Raw genomic sequence first — 17456 nt, 5'->3', positions numbered from 1 at the left:
GAATTTAAATAAAAAATTAAAATAAAAAACAAAACGCATATTCTCAGGCCTCACCGGGGACTGACTGAATACGAAATGCTTCAGGTGGGCCTAGCCACTCATTTTTAATACTAACATTTGAGGAGCATAGGCCTAAAGAGCTTCTAGAGAAGTGCAGGAAATAAGACAAACACTCAAGCTTTCTGCTACCAGACAGGGCAAGCCCAGGGCCCGGCCATGGCCCAGGACCAATCACCTAGGCCAGAGCCTGTGGCTTCAGAGTCATGCTGGTCACAGCCACCAGTGGAGTTTTAAAAATGCATAGTTGCCGGAGCTCCACCCAAAAGCTTTCATTTGCTGGTTTGAATTTCTGTTAAAAAACACTGACAGTTATCAGAGGAGAGAAGCTCAGCAGGTGTCGAAGCAGCTGTCAGTAATGGGGAAGAGGGGACTGTAAAAAGCCAGTGTATTTGTTTCCTGTGGCTGCCATATCAAGCTTGTTTAAAACAACAGAATATGGGGCACCTGGGTGGCTCAGCTGGCTAAGCCTCCAACTCTTGGTTTCGGCTCAGGTTGCAATCTCATGGATTGCAGGATCGAGCCCCAGCTTCGGGGCTCCCCACTCAGTGGGGAGTCTGCTTGAGATTCTCTCCTCTGTCCCTCCCCCCACTCTTTCTCTTTCTCTCTCTCTCTCAAATAAACGAATAAATCTTTAAAAAACAACAACAGAACTTATTCTCTCACAGTCTGGAGGTCAGAAGTTCAAAGTCAAGGTGCCTGCAGGCCTCACTCCCTCCTAATGCTCATGGGGAGAATCATCCATCCTTGGCCTCCTTCTGGTGGCTCCACTGCTCCAGGCTCTTCCTCTGTCTTCGCAGGGCCTTAAACCTCTTCCCTGTCTTCTCTTCAGTCTCAGATCTCCCTTTGCTGTTCTCTTCTAAGGACACTTGTCATTGCATTTAGGGCCCACTCAGACAATGGAACACTATCTCATCTCAAGATGCTTAACTTAACCTGCAAAGACCCCTTTTCCTCACGAGGTAGGATTCACAGGTTCCAGGGATTTGATATCTATCAGGGGACCGTTGTTTTGTGTCTACCACAGCAACCAACGAGAGAAGACAGCATGTGCCAGGTACACAATTAGCACGAAGCAGTAGCTGTTCAGGTATTCAGCAGGCAGGGACATTGCTTTTCAGGAAGACTTTACCACCATTCTGCTTCAAAAGACTGAGAAGAATACTATTGAGGATGATGACATCAAGGAATCACAAGGAGGTCTCTGCTTCCTGTTCTGAAGAGTCCACAGCTAAGAAAAAGGCTCTCTCAGGAGACCAGGGACAAGACAGGGAGAACCACTGGGGTAGGACGGATTCGACTGGACCCCTGAGCTCTGAGAAAGCTGCTTGTTTCTCTGATGCCTTGAGCAACCTACTAGTATTTTCTAGTTGCATCCTCTTACTCTGAAGGATCAGAATACAGTGAGTAACTTCAAACAGGTCCACTAAGCAGTCAGAATGTGAACTGACCACCTGAGCCAGTGATTATGTCACTGTAGTTTGAAAGTAATTGCAGTTGCCCCCCCCCAACCCTGTCTGCAGGGGAGATATCCCAAGACCCCCAGATAGGACCGAACCTACTGTATGTTTTTTCCTCTACATACATACCGATGATAAGGCTTAATTTATAAACTAGGCATAGTAGAGATTAACAACAAGAACTACTAATAAAATAGAACAATTTTAATGCTACACTGTAATGAAAGTTATGTGAATGTGGTCTCTCTCTCTCTTTCTCAAAATATCTTACTGTACTCACCCTTCTTCTTGTGATGATGCGAGCTGATAAAATGCTGTGTGATGAGACAAAGTGAGGGGAATGATGTAGGCATTGTGACATATATATCACAATATATCAGGATGATCACCTGCTTTTGGACCGTAGTTGACACCAGGTAGCTGAAACCATGAAGAAAGGGGGACTACTGTACACCATTGTCTCTGCAACTATGAGTGCTTTTCCCATGGAACTGTTCCAGTATTCAGATTATAGAGGGAAGAGAGTTGTAATAAATGCCTTTAAAAATGGCAAGCTTTGGGGGGGTGCCTGGGTAGTTCAGTCAGTTAAGCTTCTGATTCTTGATTTCGGCTCAAAGTCATGATCTCAGGTTTGTGGGATCAAGCCCAGCATTGAGCTCCATGCTCAGCGTGGAGTCGGCTTGAGATTCTCTCTCTCCCTCTCCCTCTGCCCTTCCCCCTCCACACATATGCATGAGCACTCTCTCTCTCTGAAGATAAAAAAAAAAATCTTTTAAAAAAATGGCAAGTTTGAAGTTAGCAAGTAAGGAGGACACTTTGTCTATGAGACTGTTTTCAACTAATTACTAAATACTCCTCTCTCCAGGTCTCTCCCTTCCAATCTTCCTAATATTCCTTCATCGGAGTCTATAACAAAGGTGAGTTGTGCTCATAGAAATTTAACTGAAGAAAATAATCTAACAAGTGTGCAGCAGTACAGTCTCAATGTCCATCATAGGGGCGCTTGGGTGGCTCAGTGGTTAAATGTCCAACTCTTGATTTTGGCTCAGGTCGTGATCTCAGTGTTGTGAAATTGAGCCCCATGTTGGTCTCTGCTTGTCCCTTTCCCTCTGCTCCTCCCTTCATGCACTCTCTCTATCCATAAAAAAAAAAAAAGATTCTCTCTCTGCCTCTCCTTCTGCCCCTTCCCTGCCCCCTTCTTCCTCTCTAATAAAAAAAAGTCCATCGTAATACTAATTACAATAATGAAAAACCAGAATCAACCAAAATGTCTACCAATAATAGTCCCTGCCTATCTCAGGAAAACTTCCTTGATCCCTCAGGCTGTTCAATGTTTTCACACTTCTTGCTTGGTAGCATATCAAAATTGTAATTCAATTGCTATATAAAAACAGTAGAAGCTGTCTTAATCCGTCTCCATTCAAACAACTTGGGGATAACTAGTACTCTTCATCCTTTCTCTGGAAAACCACAACAATTCTGATCACCTTAACTGTCACTTGTTTGGGTCAGTTGTATCTGCTGCTGTAATCATGTAATCTAACATCATACTAAGTCAGTTATATATGAATGTAAAAAATAAGTTGTTCCTATGAAAACTAAGTTGAATGCTTTGGACAGATTCAATAAAGGAACACTGCTAAAGAAAAAAAATCTAGAGTATCTAGATTCTCTTCTCCACATTAAGACACCCAAATAAGAAAGAGTACAGATGCATTATGGGAAATAGAACCGATGCACGTGGGAAATAGGACAGGTGCATTATGGGTAGGGTGACCTCATATCCAGATCAATCTAGGACAGTCCCTGTTTACACCTGTTGTTTCAGCACCCTACCCGGTTTAGTGCCCCCTTTCATTCTCAGAAGTGTCCAATTTGGGTGATAAATTAGAAGGTCACTCTACGGCTATAGTTTATGTAAGACAAATAAGGTTTAATGCCAATCAGCAGGCCATCCCAAAGAATTAAAACTGAGCCTCACAGGAAAAGATTAGTGAATGAATGTTCGTATACATGTTTTAAATTGGGGTCCTCAGACTTCTTTCTGTAAAGGTCCAGATAGTAATTATTTTAGGCTTTAGTCAGTCTCTGTCCCAACCATTCAAATCTGCCATCACTTTTGTGCCAAACAAAAGCTACCCTAGATAATCCATAAATGAATGTGCACAAGCAAAACTTTATTTTGGACACTACATTTGAATTTCATATAATTTTCACATGTCACAAAATATTGTTCTTATTTTTAAAATTTTTTTCAAGCATTTAAAACTGTGAAAACCGTTCTTGATTCACAAGCCATACAAAGACGGGCAGTGGGCTGATTTAGCCTGTGGGCCATAGTTTGTTGACCTTTGTTTTAAGTTTAAAAAAAATAATGTTATTTTTGTGTTAGATTTTTTTCCTTCGTGGTTTTCATTTTTCAATTATTCAAAATGCTCAAATGGCATTGAATAAAAGGGCTTCTATTGTATTTGTTCACATTCTTTCTATTTCTCTTGCTTGTAAGGTCCATGAAATAAGGGATTTTACCTGGCACATAACAGGTGCTCAGTAAATGTTTCCTAGATGAAAGAAGTTATACAATATTTATACACTGGAAAACTAACACAACCAAGAAAAATTATGTTGGCAAGCTCAAGGTCTATTATGAAAGGTTAAAGAAAAAAACCCAGGTAACACAATAGTTATGTATGAAGCAACTCTGTTTTTAGAAATTACAGGTCTATGTTTGCATGGGGAATTATATAGTAAGCTATGCAAAAATATTATCAGTTATTATATCACTATAGTTATTACAGGTTTGGGGATGCTTTAAAATCTTTTTTGACTTTTCTAAAATGGCTATGTTTTCTAAAATGGTGTATGATTGCTCATTGCTGTTTTATCTTACCTTATAAATCTCGTGTCCTGAAGGAATTTACACCTGACCAATGGAGACACCAAGGTTGGTCAGACCCTGTGTCTGTGGTGAGGGGCCGGGAGGGACTTAGGTGAGATGCTGGCCTGGGAGGGAATGGAGGAATTCCACTTATTTGTCTGATAGAACCAGTTCTCCACGCCACTCCGAAAATTAGAGATTAGTACCTTCTGAGTTCTGGCCTTGTAAAGCTACTCCACTTTCCCATAAAATGTATGTAGGCTGTGGTTAAACTTTGATATTTGATGCTAGGAGCAAAGGGAGACCCAGGAAGACTTTTGTGCATTTAGCCCATCAGTGAACAAGGGTTGTGGGCACCCATCACTAAACAGGCACTGTTTTTAGGCCCTGGAGGTACAGGAGAGAACAAAGCAGACAGAAATCCTTGCCCTCAAGGCACTTCCTCTGGGGAGAAGAGAAAGGGATAAACAGTGAGAAGGAGAAATGATGACAACAGTTGGAGTTGAGGGGGCCTCGGACACGGGATGGGCAGCAGCATCGTCCAGGTGGACAGGTTGGCCCGGTCTGAAGAGACATCTGAGCCGAGCCTGGTCAGCCAAGCCAGGATCAGGCAGAAGAAACCAACAGAACAGAGACACCGAGCAGTACAAAGTGGGCACATCTGAAGGCCCAAAAGAAGGCCGGTGTGGCTGGGGAGATGAAGCTGAGACACGGAAAGCAGCCACCTAAGGTGACCACATGTCACCTTAGGTGACAAATGTCATTCCAAGTGAAACAGGCAGCCACTGTGGGTTTTGAATAGAAGAACGACACGTTCTGGCTTATATTTTCAAAGCTCATTCTTGCCCCCGTGTGAGGTGGCAAGGGTGGACCACAATGCCCCTCAGGAGGCCACCCAGTAGGGGTTGGGGCAGGGAGGGGGGGGTGGAAACAGGGAACAGAGGTGGGCTGATTGGTATTCATTTACAGGGTGAAGTCACCGGGACTTGCTTCAGAACTGCATTTAAGCAGGAGGAAGAGAGGATTCAGTTCGTTTGCTTTGGTTTGATTTTTGTCTGTTTTCATTTAGCGGCTTTATTGAGATAACGACTCTTAGACCATACAATTTGCCCAGTTAAAGTACAAGTCAGTGGCTTTAAGTACATTCACAGAGTCGTGTAACCATCACTACAACTGACTTTAGAATATTTTCGTTACCCTAGAAAAGAAACCTTGCATCCCGTAGCCACTACCTGCCCCCCTCCCCGCCACCTTGTACTCTGTACCACATTTTATTTATCCATTCTTCAATTGATGGACTTTTAGCTTATTTCCTTTTGGGGACTATTATGAATAGTGCTGCTCTGAAAACTGTATATGAGTTTTTGTGTGGGTGTGTGTTTTAATTTCTCTTGAGGACTTTGGAATTGCTGGTTCATATGATAACTGTTTAACGGAGGAACTACCAGACCGTTTTCCAAAGAGGCTGCCATGTTGTATGTTCCCACCAACAGTGTGTGAGGGTGTGATTCAGTTTTAAGGTCACTCTGGCTGCTGTGTGGAAGAAAGAGTGATGCAGACATCAGAATGCTCATGCAAAAGTGAAGGCATCTTAGTAGGGTGCAAAGACATCCAACCTAAAGTGTACCTCATGGTGTTTTATGGCAAAAAAGATTTTTGTGAGATAGCCAGCTTTACACCATGAATCACATCATTAAATGGAAAGATTCCAACAGAGAGAACTTGTTAAAACAGATCTGCCATTTTCCAATTTCGAATCCGAAAGCAAACTGGTATGGAACTGCTTGAACATCTGTCCCCAAACAAGCTCCGACAAGCAGGAGGGTATTTTCAGAGAAGCTGCGGGAGTCAGTGGGTGCAATAAAACTTCCACACCTTTAAGCCATGAAAACACAGGGCTCAAGGGGGAGCCTGTTGCTGAGGACTCCTGTGCTAACAGGCATCACTCCTACTGCCTTGGGACACTGCCCCTCTGTCCCAGACGAGGGCTGGCTTTGTTCCCGTTGCTGGTTTTGATGACTGCGCAAGAGTCTTGTCCCTCTGCAGTTCTTCCCGTTCAGAAAGGGAAGGGAAACCAGTATCTATCAAGCTCACGCTATGACCAGTTGTGGGTGAGATGCTCCACGTTAAGTTAGTGAAACCTCCTCTGTCAAATCATCAAGGAAGAAAGACCTATTTTTTCCTATCAGAGATAAGGAAAGTTGGCCCCTTTGCATTGAAAGGTCAGAAAAGGCCTCTCTAAAAAGATGGTCTTTTAACTGATCCCAGCCATGTAAGAATCAGGAGGAAGAACAGTCCAAGGTAGACTCCAAAATTGTTCATTAGCTCTCCAGGTGTTTTCATGTTTATTCTCATTTAATTTTCATCTATATTTACTAGTATAAATAAGAGTAAGAAGTATCCCTCTAGAAATAAATCAAGTTTAAATTGACTGAAAAGATGACTTTGCGTCGAAATTAGAATTGTTTTGGGGCATCTGGTTGGCTCAGTCGGTTCAGCATCTGCCTTCAGCTCAGGTCATGATCCCAGGGTTCTGGGATAGAGCCCTGCGACTGGCACCTGCCCTGTCGGGAGTCTGCTTCTCCATCTCCCCCTGACCCTCCCCGCTTCTCATGCTCTCTCTTGTCCTCTCTCTCTCTCTCTCTCAAGTGAATAAATAAAAAACTTTTAAAAAAAGAAATTATAATGTTTTTCCTTAATCTTTCTGATTATACCCAGGACCTATTCTCCATAACGATATCACCCACTTCATCCCTACAGACATCCACTATCTCCCCCACACGTTAGTATCACTGTCTCTGCTAACCTTTTTTTTAAAAATAATTTATTTATGTGTGTGTGTGTGTGAGAGACAGATAGTGAGAAAGAGCACGAGGGGGTGGGGAGAGGGAGAAGCAACCTTCCTGCTGAGCAGGGAGCCCGACGTGGGACTCGATCCCAGAGTCCTGGGATCATGATCCGAACCAAAGGCAGATGCTCAACCGACTGAGCCACCCAGGCGCCCCTCTGCTAACATGTCTTAGTAGACGTTGGACCAGGGGGAGATCATGTAAAAATCAATGGCATGGCAGACAGAGCAGAATGTGTGCTTCTATGGGAAGATCACTCCATGAGGAAAAAGGGAGGATGAGGAAAGAACTCTGCCCAATCGCTGCTCTCAGCCTCACTAATTGGATACACCTTTCTCCTTCCATGGGAAAAAATAGTGAAGATAATTGGGAGAGCTTATGGAAACATAAGGATGACCAGGGAAGAAATATCATCTCCACCACCCCCACCCACACAGCCAACACTGGGTTCTGGATGTCCTGGTTCTGTCAATACATACTAATGTAACGTCAGGCAAGAATGCTGGCCCTCTCTCCTGGGTCTCGTATTTTTCCTCCCTCCATTAAAGACGGTGCTTCCCTCCTGTTATGCAGAACTGCTGTGCACAAGAGGATGAGTAAGTATGTCAAAACCTTTGCAAAGAACACAAACACTATAAAAAAGAATGAAATCTTGCTATTTGCAACAACACAGATGGATCTGGAGGGTACAATGCTAAGTGGAATAAGACAGAGAAAGAAAAATACCGTATGATTTCACTCATATGCGGAATCTAAGAAATAAAACAAATGAACAAACAAACAATACGGAAAGACTCATAAATATAGAGAACAAACTGGTAGTTCCTAGAGAGGAAGAGAGTTGGGGAGATGCGCGAAAGAGGTGAAGGAAATTAAGAGGTACAAACTTCCAGTTATAGATTAGTCAAGGGGTACCTGGATGGTGCAGTCGGTTAAGAGTGCGACTCTTGGTTTTGGCTCAGGTTGTGATCTCGGGATGGTGAGATCAAGCCCCATGTCGGGCTCTGTGCTCAGTGGAGAGTCGGCTTGAGATTCTCTCCCTCTGCCCCTCTTCCTCCCACCGTGCTGTCTCTCTCTCTCTCTCTCTAAAATAAATAAATCTTAAAATAAAATAGATAAGTCAAGGGGATGAAAGTATAGCACAAGAAGCATAGTCTTGTAATAATGTATCATGCAGTGATTTTTGTTTTGAGCTTTGTGCAATGTATGAAACTGCTCAATTACTATGTTGTACACCCGATACTAATATAACATTGTCTCAACTATACTTAATAAAATAAATAAATAATAAAAGAGGAGGTGAGGAACTAACATAAAGCCTTGAAGCTCAAAAAGAAAACATTATAGGGCGCCTGGGTGGCTCAGTTGGTTAAGCGACTGCCTTCGGCTCAGGTCATGATCCTGGAGTCCCGGGATCGAGTCCCGCATCGGGCTCCCTGCTCAGCAGGGAGTCTGCTTCTCCCTCTGACCCTCTTCCTTCTCGTGCTTTCTATCTCTCATTCTCTCTCTCAAATAAATGAATAAAATCTTTAAAAAAAAAAGAAAACATTATAAACACTAAAAAAAAAAATCATAAGGTATTCCTAATATGCGGAAGTTGCAGGCCCTTGATTGCAGGGTCTTCCAAGAGACTGGCAGAGATCCTTTTCAAGGGGTGCCTGAGAGGGTCCTGTCGGGTTATTCTACTCCTTACACTTTTAGCTTGGCAGCTTCTGGCACCTGACAGAATGGCTCCTTGCCTCCTGGGCACTCTTCCTCTGATCGGGAGATGGGAGGGAGTGCCACGTATATGTGGTTATCACGTTTGCGGTCCCAGTTCCTGAGAGTCAGTCTTCAGTTCGAGAGATGTCTCATGGAGAGGGAATGCACACGTTCCCATTCATTTTCTTGGTCTAATATAAAGCTTCTATTTGGGACAAGCCATTCTATGTCTCCTTGAAAGTTGGAACTGGGGAATCCCTAGGTGTGAGGGATGCCAAGCCTTCTGGGTATGAGGATGTGGAGAGCCCCACCAAAAAAAGAATTAGCTGGAGGTTGTTAGGACAGGGCAAAAAGTAGAGACTGGCCTGACAGGCCCAGGATCAGGGCTGGGCAAACCTGCCTCATGCTTTCCCAAAGGCTTTAGTGGGGGAATGGATTTGGAACTTCGTTTGGCCCAAATGACTCCTCTGTGCCCACTTTACTACTTAAAGCTTCAAGTGCTCTGAAACATGGTTCTTGACCCTGAGTTAACATCAAGAGTTCTTGAGGGGCCCTGAGAAAAGAGCAATGCCTGTCACTTCTCTCTCCTCTCCTTTACAGATGGGGCCCGGGGCCTTGTTAGGCTTTGTGTTTATTTTAAATTTTTTTATTTGGAAATGATTTTCAAGCTTAGGAAAACACTGCCAAAAAAAGAACAGTACAAAGAACATCTCCATACCCTTTACTGAGTCTCACCTGTGCTTCACATTTGTCCCATTTGTTTTATCATTTGCTCTCTTTCTAAATTTTATTTATTTTTAAATTATTTATAAAATAAAATGCTTTGAGAGTAAGACATCATAGTTATGTCCTTAAAAGAAGAGCTATTTTGGGGCACCTGGGTGGTGCAGTCAGTTAAGTGTCCAACTCTTGATTTCAGCTCAGGTCATGACCTCAGGGTTGTAAGATCGAGCCCTGCATTGGGTTCTGTGTTCAGTGAGGAGTCTGCTTAAGATTCTCTCTCCCTCTCCCTCTGACCCTCTGCCCAACCCACACTCCCTGCACATGCATGTGTGCGTGCACTCTCTCTCAAATAAATAATCTTTTTTTTTTAAACTAAGACCTATTTCAATGTGCATTACCTCAGAATAAGGATATGTTGTTGCATAGCCACATAGTAAATTTTCAACCCCAGCAAATTTAACATTGACATACACTTTTCATTTCTCTACCATCGTATTCCAGTTTGTCAGTAGACTTGACTGTCTCCTGGCAGCATTTTTCCTTCCAGTAGAGACTCCAGTCTAGGATCCATCTAGTTGTCTCACTCGTGTATTTTTTTTTTAAGATTTTATTTATTTATTTGATAGAGAGAGGGAACACAAGCAGGAGGAGTGGGAGAGGGAGAAGCAGGCTTCCCTCCAAGCGGGGAGCCCGATGTGGGGCTCAATCCCAGGACCCTGGGATCATGACCTGAGCCAAAGGCAGATGCTTAACGACTGACCCACCCAGGCACCCCTCACTGGTGTATTTTTAAAAGCTCCCCAGGTGATTTTAATGTGTACCTTGGACTCTGAACAACCGTGTGAATGAATATTTATTACCCTAACACATATTAAATGTTTACCAGGTGCAAAGTACTGTGAATAAATTAGAGTTTATGATTTTTAAGGGACATACTATATACAAATCAACTATGACATCAGATGGATAAATATCATGAAAGAAATGTTAACCAAATCTGTGGGAGGAAACTTTAAATTTAACAAGCTTACTGAGCGTCTACCATGTGCCAGGCATTGTACGAACTTCTGGAAAAACAGATGTAAGAAAAAAATAATGAATGCATAATTAATAATTAATGAATACATGGTTAATTTCAAAGGCAGGTTTTTCAAAGGCTTTTCTTGGGGGAAGTGAGACAATAGATAAGTAGGACTCAACTTTTAGAGATGAAGACCAGGAGAGTAAACATCAGGAGAAAAATGAAGGAAAATAAGTGAACCATGGAGTAAGTAATGTACTTCACTGTAACCCGAGAACTGGGAGCATGGGGTTGGACTGGGTTTTCTTGGAAAAGTAGGCTAAACAATGTAAGATGATAGTCACTTTGGAAAATAGTTTGGCAGTTTCTTCAGAAGTTAAACATAAATATAACATACAATCCAGGGGCACCTGGGTGGCGAGTTAAGTGTCTGCCTTTGGCTCAGGTCATGATCCTGGGGTCCTGGGATCAAGCCCCGTGTCAGGCTCTCTGCTCAGTGGGGGGTCTACTTGTCTCTCTGCCCCTCCCCACCCCCCTGCTTGTGATCTATCTTTCTCTCTCAAAGAAATAAATAAAATCTAAAAAATTAACATACAATCCAACAATTCTATTCCCAGGTATCTACCCAAGTGTAATGAAAATGTGTGTCCACATGAAGACTTGCATAGGAATGTAATGTTTGTAGCAACATTATTTACAATAGCTCCAAAGTGGAAATGACCCAAATGTCTGCCACAGAAAGTGCACACCCATCAATGGGATACTACTGAGCAATGGAAAGGAATGAATGACTGACATATGTTACAACATGGATGAACCTCAGAAACATTCTGCTAAGATTAAGCAACTAAGTGAAAAGTACCAGATGGAAATACCATATATTATATCAATTCATTGAGTTGAAGTGTCTGGAAAAGACAGATTTATAGAGACAGAAAGTAGATTAATGGTTGCCTGGTGTTGGGGTGGGAATGGGGACTGACTACAAATAGGATAGGTTTCTTTGGGGATAGAAATGTCCTGAAACCTGGATTATGGTTATAATGTAATAACTCTGAACATTTACCAAAAAATGTTGAATTGTACACTTAAATAGATGAATTTTATAATATGCAAATTATACTTCAATAAAACTGGAAAAATTAAGTTATTAAAATCAGAAAGGAAATTAGTAATCTTAGAAATGAAAAATATAATTATTGAAATTCTAAAACTTAACAGGACTTGAGACTTGAAGACGGGAAAAACTCTGGGCTGGACAACTTATTTAGAGGACTGGTGAAAAGAAGGATTGGATTAAGGAATTCACCAGGATGCAACACAGAGGCAAAAAGAATTTTTTAATCACATTTCAGGATATAGATGGAGAGGCTTCCTCACTGACCTAATGGCGGTTCCAGAAAAGAGAATGTAGGCAATGACAAAGAAACATTATTTGAAGAGAAAATCATTGATAATTTTTCAGAATTAAAGAGAGCACACCAATCCTCAACAGAAAGTACACTAACATCTAGAAAGTTCTGCTGAAACTGCTAAACACCAAAATAAAACAAACAGAAATCTTAAATGCTATCAAGAGAAAGGCAGACTAACCACAAAGGAATGAAACAGTCTAAATTTTTACCAGCAACAACCAGTGCCAGAAAACAATGGAGTACCTTCATCACTGTGCTTTGGGAAAAAAATGTTCACCAGATTTTTATACCCAAATAAATTATCACCCAACACTGAGGGCAAAACAACGACAGTTTCAAATATACAACGAATTCCCTCCCCCACCCAGACCCCTACAGAAAAGTTTACTAAGAAATGAACTTCAGGGGCACCTGGGTGGCTCAGTCAATTAAGCGTCTGCCTTCGGCTCAGGCCATGATCCCGGGGTCCTGGGATTGAGTCCCGCATCGGGCTCCCTGCTCAGCAGGGAGCCTGCTTCTCCCTCTCCCACTCCCACTGCTTCTGTTCCTGCTCTCGCTGTCTCTCTCTCTCTCTGTCAAATAAATAGATAAAATCTTAAAAAAAAAAAAAAGAAAAGAAATGAACTTCAGCTAGAAGAAAAGTGAACCCAAAGAGAAGGCTTTGGATTCAAGAAAAAATAGTGAGAGGTGATGAAATGTCAGTGAATTTAATTAAGACTTGATTATAAAAATGATTTTTAAATTTAAAAAAGTCAAATACTCTAGATAACAATGGCAAGATGGGAAAGGAGAGGGCTGTTAAATGGGTAAAGTTTGCAAAAATCTTTTGCAGGAATGGGGTGCATGGGTGGCTCAGAGGGTTGAGAGTCCAACTCTTGATCTTGGATCCAGTCATGATCTCAGGGTCCTGAGATTGAGCCCCGGGTGGAGCCCCAGGCTCAGTGGGGAGTCTGCTTGAGATATTCTTTCTCCCTCCACCCCTCCCCACTCCCCTGCTTGCTCTCTCTCTCTCTCTAAAATAAGTAAATAAATCTTAGAAGAAAATCTTTTGCAGGAAGAAAGAATTACACAATAACTTTGTTAGAAAAAATTATAGTCAAGTATGTATGTTGAAAAATAAAAGACAATTCTGAGAAGAATAGAAATAAAACCTAACACCCTCAAACCAGCAGTGGAAAATGAGGGAATATAGATCATTTTACTAATCCAATAGAAGGCAGGGATGGAGGAAAAGGAAGAATGAAAAAGGTTAGCACATGAAAAACATAAAACATGATGGAAGAATAAGCCCAAATATATTAGTAATCACAATCAATGCACAAGGATTAAATTCACCTGTCAGAAATACAACTAAAATAAAACTTAACAGAAAGATTCAATATAATGAGATGGAAAATACACACAAACATTAGCCAAAAGAAAGGTAGCATATCGATATCAATATTAAAATGTCAAATTGTATAGAGAGGCACTACATAATAAGAATCCATTATGATTTCTAATGCAGAATATCCTTTGAGAAACACTGCCTACTGTGCACTAGGGATCATGCTGCTTTCTCCACTGCTGTTATCTTCAGTGCTTGGCACATAATAGGTGTGCCATAAATACTACTGAGTGGAATGCTTACCACATTGTATTGAAATGATCTGCTCGGGTGTTTCTTATACACAGGGGTAGGGACTGTGTCTTAGTCAGTTTCATGCCATCAATATTCAGCACAGCACCCAGCACACAGTAGGCACTCCATAAATTCAAACTGAATTCAAGGTTAATCTCTTCCATAAAATCTCCCCAACTGTTCCTGCCCATATGATTTACCCTTTGTTTCCACGTCTATAGAACTCATAGTTTGAAAAACCCAACTTAGCAATTGATTACAGTAGTGTCTCTGAGTTTTCTTTCCATATTTCAAAACTTGTGTCTCCAAAAACATTTTAGATTCCTTAAAGATAGACATGTCTTATACTGTGCCTAGAGCCTTGAATCAATATTTTTTAGGGGTTGATGTCACATTTGGATAAATGTAGATTAGATCAGTTGGTGCCAGCCACACATGCCAACGCCTCAAGGGGTATTTCCATTCCCTTTTTTCAATCCTTGACTAAAGAGATCACTGTTTGGAGACAGGCTCATATGCAAATAATGTAGAGAAGTTGATGGGTGGGGCGGGAGAAGGCAGCTTGTGTCCAATTCCAAGACTCTGTGCTCTCTTCCTTCTGGCAAAATAGTCAGAAAAGAAAATGCCTGTGAACCTACAAAAAAATGGGTGTGGGGAGGTGGGAGGGAGATAGAGAAGAGAGCATGTCCCATATACTACTGGACAGAATCTGGACCTGACCCTTCCACTAGCAGGCACGGTATCAAGAGTTTATTATGAGATCAAAAGGAAACCCCACGACAAACAGCTACATTCCCCCACTGGGACCTTGTAAGAGAGGGATTTTGTTTCCATCTATACACAAGGCACAGGAGGGGAACCTACAATAAGGAGCTCCTAATAGGGAAGCTGCAGAGAGCTAACCAAGGGCAATGTGGCATCTTCTTGGTGGTCTTCTTCCGGTCCTGGAGAGGTTCAGTCTCGTCCCTGGGAGGAGGTAGGGAGATAGGCGGGCTGACCTCCCAAGGTCTTCTGTAATCCAGCAATTAATGGGGGACTCGTGCACTTCCCCATTTATGCTCTTACACACATCTGTACCAGTCTGATAGTAAGTCCCCCGGGCTGCCTTCCAGGTTTAGTACGGCGCCAGACAAGCTGTTGGCACTCAACAAATAGCTCAAATATTTGTTGAATGAAGGAATAAATTCATCAAGTGTTTAAATAGAGCCCACATGACCTCCCCAGCTGTACGATGAATAAAATCACAACATTCCAGAGCCGATCATTTGAGCAGAGCTGGCAAAGGAAACACATGCGCGCGCGCACTCACACTAGCGCGGATTCAACTAGGTTTCCCACCTTGGGAACACAGACCACCTGCTCAGCACTGGAGGAGTTTCCTTGGCCAGGATCCTCATTCTCCAGAGAGGCGCTTCCAGAAGGTCAAGTTACCAAGATTTAGGACCGCTTCCCTTACGGGTCGGCTTCCCAGACAAAGTTTCTGCCCGGATTCAGCCTGGGCCTCTCCTGGGCCCGTCCCCCCTCCCCCAACCTGGGGCCCCCAGGGCGCGCAGCTCGCCCGCCCGCAGCGCCTCACTTTACCTTGGTGAGCTGGGCGATCTTCTTGCACATTTTCACGTGCATCTCGGGATCCCAGTCCATTCTCCAGTCGGCGCCACCGCAGGCATCAGCTTTGGAGCCCTGGCAAGTCCCGGACGCGTGAATTTTGCTGTTGAGGACAGAAGCCATGGCTATAACGCGTCCAACACTCAAGGGTTCTCGCTCGTGTTCTCGCTGCCCGCGGTGTGCACGTGCGTGCGCGCGCGAGCGTGTGAGCGTGTGGGCTTTCTCGGGAGCGGTGGCACTGCAGTCCCGCCGGCCGCACCGCCGCGCGGCCCCTGCCAACCCGAGGTGCTGGCCTTTCCGCTGGTCCGCGAGCCCACCCTCCCTGCTCCGGCGCTCGCTCGCTGGCTCGCCGGCTTTGCGGGCACCCGCACCCTGAGGCGAGGCGCCGAGGATCCGCACGTGCAGCTCGCGACCCGCGCGCAGCTCTCGGGCGGGTGAGGGTTTCGCCTGCAACGGTGGAGCTTCCGCGACTAGGAGCCGCCGGCCTTGGAGAGGTTTGCGCTGGCCCCGCGCCGCGCTCTTGGACACGTGGGTGGCTCCGGGCTCCGGGCTCTGGACTCAGCAGCGACTGCCCCCGCCCGTGGTGGGCGTCCCAAGCCAAGGAAGAATTAGAGCCGGCCTCAGCGTCGGGCAGCCGGGGCGCACGGTCTGGGAAGGGCCCTTGGCGATGTTCTCCGTGGCGAACGGGTGGCGAGTGACATGGCACCTTGACCAGCACGCTCAGCCGGAGGCTCGGGAGCCTCGGAGCTCGGCGCTGAAGGCGGAGTTGGGGGGCGGGAGGTCTTGAGAGGGAAAGGGAGGTAAGAGCAAGTCGCGAGGACGCGACGAGGTACTGGGACCCGAGCGCACAGTGTGGGCCCCAGTCGGGGGGCAGCCCCCCCTTCCCCCATCTTGGGGAGGAGCCCGGACTTTGCGGGAGGATCGCCAGAGATCACCGAACAAAGGGAAGAAGCCAAAGGGACGGCCGAGGAGCTGGTGACAGAAATCTGGGACGAGAAAAGCGCGGAACGTACCAGAAGCGGTAGGAGCGCGGAGGAAAAGTCATCAGAGAGGTAGAAAGGCTGGTAGCAGGTGCGGGAAAGGAGGAAGCAAAGAGGAATGGAGTAGTTGACTAACAGATGGAGCTGAATGTCTAAGTAAACCGAGCTCAATGAAAGGGAAGTGACTCATCCATATCCACACTCTTGGCCACTGGCCAAATGGAGCTAGAATCTTGTCATCAGGATTACGAGCTTGTGCCTTTTTATTTTGCTTGTTGAGTGGAGTTAGCGACCAAATTTCTTTGTGGCTTGCTTTCTCTGGGTTCAAACAGTGGGCTTTGGGGAAAGTGACAACACCCTGATCACATTTTCCTAATGTGTGAATAATAGCATCGCCATAATAAGCAATTTTCACGCTTAATATATTTCATTTTACAGACTGCTTTATATCAAGAGTTTTAGTCATCTTGATAAAGCAAGCAAGCTCCAAAGGGTTTCAGAAACCACAATCCCATTCCTCTACATTGCAGGTAACAATACCCGTTTTTATAGATAAGAAAATAGATCCAGAACATTTGTACCAAGCCAGGCAATTGCAAGTAGCCCATTTGTGACTGAAACCAAGATATTCCTATTCTAAATTTCTTCCTCTAGCCCCAGTATACTACACTGGGTAGGAATGGCCAATGATATAACAGTTTTTGGTTCCTGGTATATCATCTTAGGTTCTCTCTCCAAGACATCTCAGTTTCCCAGTTCATTTAGAAAACAAAGTCTGAATCAAAATCACTGCCAGGAGGTTATATAGATTCTTGGTCCTATGCTAGACTCCCTGAGTCAAAATACTTGGAGTTGAGGGTCCGAGAATGCACATTTTAAACAAGCTCCCTTTAGAGTAGTTTCTGCAGGGTCTTATTATGCATTAAATTTTAAAGGAATTCAACCACTGTGTAAACTAGAGGGAAATTAGCCTTTTAGTCCAAAACTTTACCAAAAGTTGTGCACCGTTTTGGAAAATCACATCATCAATGGCCACATGACTCATGCTATTTGGTTGCCAATACAACACACTTGTATTTCACACATTCGTGGTTGAGTCTACCCAGATGTGCAAGCATCCGAATACTGCTTTATGTTATAAAGTTA

At 43.9% G+C, this 17456-nt stretch overlaps 1 protein-coding gene across 2 annotated transcripts in view; it reads right to left on the bottom strand.

The window, feature by feature from the left end:
• Positions 1-15453, bottom strand: part of FAM184B (family with sequence similarity 184 member B) — a 142248-nt gene extending 126795 nt beyond the window's left edge. For both annotated transcript variants that reach the window (XM_088021235.1, XM_028087292.2), the window contains exon 1: positions 15307-15453. In XM_088021235.1, coding sequence (XP_087877361.1) covers positions 15307-15453 — 147 coding nt within the window. The remainder of the gene's footprint in view (positions 1-15306) is intronic.
• Between the last annotated feature and the right edge of the window lie 2003 nt (positions 15454-17456).

This window comes from Eumetopias jubatus, unplaced genomic scaffold (assembly GCF_037043125.1).
Source record: "Eumetopias jubatus isolate StellerSeaLion01/CBP00866 unplaced genomic scaffold, mEumJub1_p1.0 scaffold_2, whole genome shotgun sequence".
NCBI classification, from domain to species: domain Eukaryota; kingdom Metazoa; phylum Chordata; class Mammalia; order Carnivora; family Otariidae; genus Eumetopias; species Eumetopias jubatus.
The sequence above is the reverse complement of the archived record's forward strand: the minus strand, read 5'-3'. Positions and strand labels throughout refer to the sequence as shown.